General features: G+C 53.6%; 1 protein-coding gene across 1 annotated transcript; it reads right to left on the bottom strand.

Annotated features, from left to right (window-relative positions):
• Nucleotides 1-3,675: 3,675 nt before the first annotated feature.
• Nucleotides 3,676-5,719, bottom strand: LOC119114282 (cytochrome P450 3A31). Its single transcript, XM_037238481.1, has one exon. It carries the CDS (start codon nt 5,348-5,350, stop codon nt 3,779-3,781), a length of 1,572 nt encoding a protein of 523 aa, XP_037094376.1. The 5' UTR covers nt 5,351-5,719; the 3' UTR covers nt 3,676-3,778.
• Between the last annotated feature and the right edge of the window lie 1,267 nt (nt 5,720-6,986).

Here is a 6,986-nt window from a genome sequence, read left to right as displayed (position 1 = left end):
AATTACTTTGATTTCAACGATACATAGACGCTACATCCCTCCTCTTCTTCAGATGATTGCTTACACATAGTCCTTCATCCACGCGGGCTGGCGCCGCGCGCGGTGACGCATGGTCGGGGAACACACTGGCGCCGGAGACGACGTCGTGGCGTGGGAGGACGCAGTAGCGGCGCGGAGAGTAGGGGTGTGGCGCTGCATGGACTCGAGGATGTCATCCATCGCCTGTTCTTCGTCCTCTTCTTCGGAGTGATCAGCGTCTTGTGCATGGAGGTGCGGGCGCGCTCTGAATAGCGACGCGTTTCTCGTCACCTGGTGACATCCACGTGATGCGGTGACCATGGTGCCTTGGATTCCGGTTACTTCGTACGGCGCTGGGCAGAACCGAGGTGTCAGCTTTCCCTTCTTGAATTCGGGCAGCAGAACCTGGTCTCCGATCTGAAGATTCGTTGTCTTGGCTCCACGGTCAGCTTGTTCTTTCACCTTCTTCTTCGCGGCTGTGTCCGTCTCGCGTAGTTTTCCATCCTCCGGATGTGTCATCATCGGAGACGGCAGCATGATCTTCACTGTGCGACCGTACAAGTAGTTCAGCCGGGCTCTCCTGAGTAGTGGTGTGCGGTGTCGATCGGTAGTTTCGTAGAAACTTGTCCATTTCCTGCTTGATCGGGCGTTTCTCGACGACAGCAGCTTTCACAGCTTTTGCTAGCATTCTCATGAAACGTTCTGCTTCTCCGTTAGTTCTTGGCCACAGCAGGGTGATCTTGCGGTGCTTGAAGCCGATGTAGTTCGCGAACTGAGCGAACTCATGTTCATTGAACGGAGGTCCGTTGTCTGTTCTCATAACATCGGGAATCCCGAACATCGAGATGTCGTCCAGGATGGGGATGATGGTACGAGCAGAGGTTGATTTTGTCGTATGGACAACCGGGAATCTGGAGTAGTCGTCGATTACAACAAGTACCCACGTCTCTCCACGTACCCCGGGTTTGTCTGCTCCTTGATCCGCGTACCCTGGGTCCGTACGCTCGTTGATCCGCGTACCCTGGGTTTGTCCGCTCGTTGATCCACGTGCCCCGGGTGTGTCCGCTCGTTGATCCGCGTATCCCCGGGGGTGTCCGCTTGTTAATCCGCGTACCGTGTGTCTGTCCCCTCGTTGATCCGCGTTCCCTGGGTCTGTACGCTCGTTGATCCGCGTACCCCGGGGCTGTCCGCTTGTTGATCTACGTACCGTGTGTCTGTCCGCTCGTTGATCCGCGTACCCCGGAGGTGTCCGCTTGTTGATCCGCGTACTGTGTGTCTGTCCGCTTGTTGATCCGCGTTCCCTGGGTCTGTACGCTCGTTGATCCGCGTACCCCGGGGCTGTCCGCTTGTTGATCCACGTACCGTGTGTCTGTCCGCTCGTTGATCCGCGTACCCCGGAGGTGTCCGCTTGTTGATCCGCGTACTGTGTGTCTGTCCGCTCGTTGATCCGCGTGCCCTGGGTCTGTGCGCTCGTTGATCCGCGTACCCCGGGGCTGTACGCTCGTTGATCCGCGTACCCCGGGTCTGTCTGCTCCTTGATCCTTGTACCCTGTGTCTGTACGCTCGTTGATCCTTGTACCCTGGGTCTGTACGCTCGTTGATCCTTGTACCCCGGGTCTGTCCGCTCGTTGATCCGCGTACCCTGGGTCTGTCCGCTCCTTGATGACGACGCACGCTGCCGCACCAAAGCGCACCACTCTGGTGAAGCTGGCGCGCGCATTGCAGGCACCAGCTTTTGCCAGCCATTGTCTCGCCGGACGTTTTCATGTCATGCCGTCGCATCCTGGAACCACCTGCTCCGCCTATCACCGCCGCCCGAACCCGAAGTGGACGGTGGCTAAATCGTGGCACCACGTCATTTCGCACACCGCGTGACTTCGCACCTTCCGATCTGATGTTGCGTGGCTTGTTTTCCTTATAATGTTTCGTGCTCATTTCGCTTTTGCCGCGCCGTATTCTATTGAGGCGTTAATGCAAATATTCGAATTTATTCAAGTCGACCCAAATCTGAAGCGACCTACCCTGCGGCTCCAAACTCCCAATGCTGCGAATCGGCATAGATAAGACGGTAGTAATAGCCTCATTTCTCGGAAAAACCAGGAGAATGGAGATATAGCTAGGTTGATTATGGAACGTGATGTGTACGATACAAGCTATATATATATATATATATATATATATATATATATATATATATATATATATATATGTATATGTATATATTTGTATGATATACGTAATAGATGATGTACGTTAGGCCAGTTATACGAACGTGATATATGCCTCTATGTGCGATGTGCGCGAGCTTAAAATTGTTTATATATGCAAGTGATGCCTGACGCGTGATGTGCGATGCCTGCTCAATTGAAATCGTTTGCATGTATAATTGATGCGCAATGTGTGATGCCGGTTTACTTCAACTCGCTTGCATGTTTGAATGAAGCGTGATGCGTGACGCCTATTTGCTTGAACTCGTTTGCATGTACACGTGTGTGCGCGCATTCTAACTCTTAGATAGGCACTGTATCTTGGCAATGGTGGGCAATCGCTCTTTGTTTATTCCCCTGAATGTTGGTGTCCTGTAAAAACTGTGGCTTGCTGTTTGAAAACAAAACTGAAAAATCTAGTGGGATCACCGGAAAGCAATTTTGAACTCACTTCTGCTATTGTTTCGATAAAGTCATGTTGCCGAAATATCAACCTAACCATATCTCCATTTTCCTGACTTTTCCGAGGAATCAGGTTTATACTACTGTCTTATCTATGTGAATAATGTTCCCCGCTAATGCACTGAACAGCTTACGTAACTGCGAATTGGCAGCTCCAGTGCCTACACCGAAATATATTCGAACATATCACACTCACGTTACTGATGAGGTTCTTCTCCCGACGCCACACAGCGTCAGCTGCCGAGCGCGTTAAAAAGCGCCAAGATCGCATGCTACTGGTGCATTTCCTTCAAGAAAACATTAGAGACATAGGCAGATTTGGGAAAGAGGGGTTGAAAGATCCGTCGGATTAGAAACCTGATGGAGCAAAACCGGAAGTGCTCGTTTCTCTCCTACCACTTCTCGCTTGGAAGTTTTATATATATATATATATACATATATGCGTGCGTGCGTGCGTGCGTGCGTGCGTGCGTGCGTGCGTGTGCGTGCGTGCGTGCGTGTGTGTGTGTGTGCGTGTGTGTGTGTGTGTGTGTGTGTGTGTGTGTGTGTGTGTGTGTGTGTGTGTGTGTGTGTGTGTGTGTGTGTGTGTGTGTGTGTGTGTGTGTGTGTGTGTGTGTGTGTGTGTGTGTGTGTGTGTGTGTGTGTGTGTGTGTGTGTGTGTGTGTGTGTGTGTGTGTGTGTGTGTGTGTGTGTGTGTGTGTGTGTGTGTGGTGTGTGTGTGTGTGTGTGTGTGTGTGTGTGTGTGTGTGTGTGTGTGTGTGTGTGTATATAGTTGCCCTGATGCGGGTCGTGCAAAGAAACCCAATTCTTGAAAAACGCTCCTTTTCCAACACATTGAAGTCATGGCATATATGGATTGGAGTGTGCATACAGTTACACGGTGCGCGCTTTCAGTGTGGTAATTAAGACTTGCACGCATGGGTTACCGCCGCAGCAGACTGGACTCCAGAAACGCAAGAGGTGCGTCACGGTCGCAAACATCGGCAACTGGAATTCCAATGCCTCTCATTTTTATTTGCGAAAGCCTTCCGTTGTTCGCGACAGCGCCCGTCACAGCCGAGAGGGCAACGACGGAGCTTTCTCTGCCGCCATTAAGCTTCGTCACCACTGCGGGGCACCACCTTCAGGAACAATGGATCCTTGGGCTTTAGCAAGAAGGCGTAGGGGTCGTGCGGCAAGGGCGGCGGCGGTGTGCTCGACCCCGGCTTCAGGCTGTTCTCCCGCAGCACGGCGATCATCGCCACCTTCGCCTCGAACAGCGCGAACCGCATGGCAATGCAGTTGCGCGGTCCGTTGCCGAACGGTATGTAGGCGCACGGGTGGCGCTTTGCCTTCTCCTCGGGCAGGAAGCGGTCCGGGTCGAAGCGCAGCGGGTCCGGGTAGTGGTCAGGATCGCGGTGCAAAGTGAAGACCGGCATACCGACGATCATGCCGCGCTTGACGAGCACGTCTGTGCCGGGCAGAATGTAGTCCTTGGAGCAGCGCCGTTCCAAACGGCTGGCAGTCGGGTACAGGCGCAGTGTCTCGGCCAGCACTCGGTCCAGGTAAGTCATCTCCGAGACGGCGTCGTAGGTCAACCTGCCGTCGTGCTTCGCCAGCACCTCGTCGATCTCACGCTGAACAGCGCCCTGGATGTCGGGGCTGGTGGCCAGCGCGTAGCCGGCGAACGTAAGCAGCGAAGACGTCGTGTCGTAGCCGGCGAGGAAGAACAGCACCGATTGCGCGACGATGCTTGAGTCGCTCAGGGCGCGCTGCCCGTCCTTGTTCTTGGTCTCCAGAAGCAGCTGCAAGAAATCTCTCTGCTCGGAACCGTGCTGCTCACGATGAGCCACTGTTTTGTTGACCACGCGCTGGAAGAAATCGGTGGCAGCCTTCCCAGGATCCGGCAGGCAATCACCAATCCACTTCGGAAAGAGCATGATGACCATCAGGCGGAACATGGCGTACCCGGAGGGAGGCTTGAACAGCGTGGAGGCATGCGTAGCGAACTCGGTGTTTGGGTCGACGAATGAGTTGCAGTTCACGCCGAAGCCGCATGAGGCGATGTTGTCCATGGTGAAGCGGCCGAGGGCGTCCTTCAGCTCCACCTCGCCCTTGCGCTGCATCTCCTCCCGCAAGAACTGGTTGAGTTTGGCCGCGTTGTCCAGGCAAAGCTGGTGCATGGCCTTCAGCTTGCTAGAGGAAAACGATGGCGACATAACCGCCCGAGTCTCCTTCCATTCCTGGCCATTCAGTATGCTCAACATCTTTTCAAAGACCTTGGAGAGCACCAGGTCCCGTCGGTCAGTGAAATGATCGAAGTCCTTGACGGTGATAGCACGGATTAGATCAGGGTCGCCAACGTATAGCACCGGCCGCCTCATCTCAATGTAGCCGCAGTATTTCTTGCCTCCATGCTTGTTGTACAACCAGTCTTCGAACTCAGTGACGGGGAATCGCCCTTCATGACTGCGTGTACTGAAGCCATGCCCCCAAGGGAACTTGGCGGGCGGGCCTGGTACTCCCTTGGACTTCCAGTAGTCGAAGTCTTTGGTGTAATAGCGGTAGCCGAGGACGATGGCGACCGCTAGAGCGGCCAGCGGCACCGGACTCAAGACCCAGGACAGTAGCCACCACAGCGGTGAGAGCAGCCACGCGAGCGTCGAGAAAATCACGCTGGCCATGGCAGCGAGTCCGCCGGCTGGGACCGGTATAAAAAACCTGTTTTGAGCAGCGTCCAGCCGAGGCGACGAAGAACTCAGACGTTCTGCAACGTGCGCTTGTTCTGCCTAGGTCACTTGCTCTGCGCAGTCGTCCGCCCGATTGTATGAACTTGTCCTACACCGTCCACCGGCGCGCGCGCGCGGGCGAACGTCCGTTCGTCGGGCGTCAGCCGGGAACTCGGGAGTCACCGCCTGTCTCGATGCGACTGTCCCAGCGTCGGCACCACGCCTCAGCCGCAGCGCCCTCTACACACGTGATACAAAGCTTGATAGCACGTGTCTCATCACAAGAGCTCCACCGATATCTCGCCGCGCCGCCGCCGCCGCGATCCCCAGGTGGACTGCCCTCGTCGCTGTTGTTTGCCGCTCTATGACGCATCTCGGTGTGGCATGACGTCATCCAAGGTCACCGCTTGCAGGGTCACACCACGGAATAGAGCAGTGAAAACGGGGCACTGACGTTTACATGGCAACAAGTTGGACAGCAGGGCAGCGCCATAATGTCACTGTACTGCTTGCGCAAATGGAGGCAACGGCCCAGAGCGCGGCAACGACGGTGTGTGCGCCACCTGCATTCCTGGACGCTCCCCTGCCAGGATTGCCTGGACGTGTTTACGCGAGTCATGGTCGCAGAATGCGGGACATCTCAGGTTTAGCGCACGCGATGGTAGCATGCACCAATCCGAGAGAGGATTTACTGGATTAAATGTTGCCACGATCTACGACAGAGTTTTTGCGGTTGAATCACGCAATGTGTGGAGCATTGGTGACCCTGGCTAACTTGAAACCTAAACCTCCTGGCTGACTTGTAAGTTAAATATTGCCACGATCTGCGGAGAGTTTTGCAGCTGAATCACGCAATGTGTGGAGCATTGGTGACCCTGGCTGACTTGTGACTGAAATCTCAGAGGTTAGCAGGGAGAACTAATTCAATATGCCTATTTCTACGATTTGTCAAGACGCCCCAACCACATTTCATCAACATCGAAGGTCAGGGTGGTAATGTGAGATCTGACGCGGGACTGACCCCGATGAATCCAGGACCCATTCTATCACCAGATGTGGGGCAAGCCGATCACCAGCATCAAGTTTTGGCCGCCGATCAGGTGACAAGACCACGTGATGTTCAACAGACTGCTACACTTAATCGGCTATTGATTCCGCGGATCGAAACGATCACCTTCTATCGCTTCGGACATGTGACTTAGAGGTAGTGCTGCCATCTTAAACTGCACGTGCATATTTGTGCTGCCCTCTACATAAACTCATCCGTCATTGACGTTCGTCAGGGTGGAAATCATTAAAGTAAACGTAACGATTTAGGAGCAACTCACCGCAATGCTCGTCTTTTATTTGATGTTATGGTATAGCTTTCCACTGACGCGCATTGGTAAGTACGCACTGGAAAATTTGAAGATGCTCAACATTTTGTCAGTGAAATAACACCGTTGTTTTCAGTGCTAAAAACTGAAAAACTTACCATTGAAAATAAAAAACGCATGCAAATGATGGGATTAAGTGTTAAGTACTTGAAGCCACTCCTGAAGCATGCCGTTATGGTTTTCACTTCCAACGCCAAGGTTTTTCGTAACGAAAA

This window comes from Pollicipes pollicipes, unplaced genomic scaffold (assembly GCF_011947565.3).
Source record: "Pollicipes pollicipes isolate AB1234 unplaced genomic scaffold, Ppol_2.1 Scaffold_7262;HRSCAF=8765_pilon_pilon_pilon, whole genome shotgun sequence".
In the NCBI taxonomy this organism is placed as follows: domain Eukaryota; kingdom Metazoa; phylum Arthropoda; class Thecostraca; order Pollicipedomorpha; family Pollicipedidae; genus Pollicipes; species Pollicipes pollicipes.
This window is presented reverse-complemented; position numbering and strand designations above follow the sequence as displayed.

Coding starts and splice junctions, on each gene's coding strand:
- LOC119114282 (XM_037238481.1), bottom strand. CDS start 5,350: ATGGCCAGCGTGATTTTCTCGACGCTCGCGTGGCTGCTCTCACCGCTG.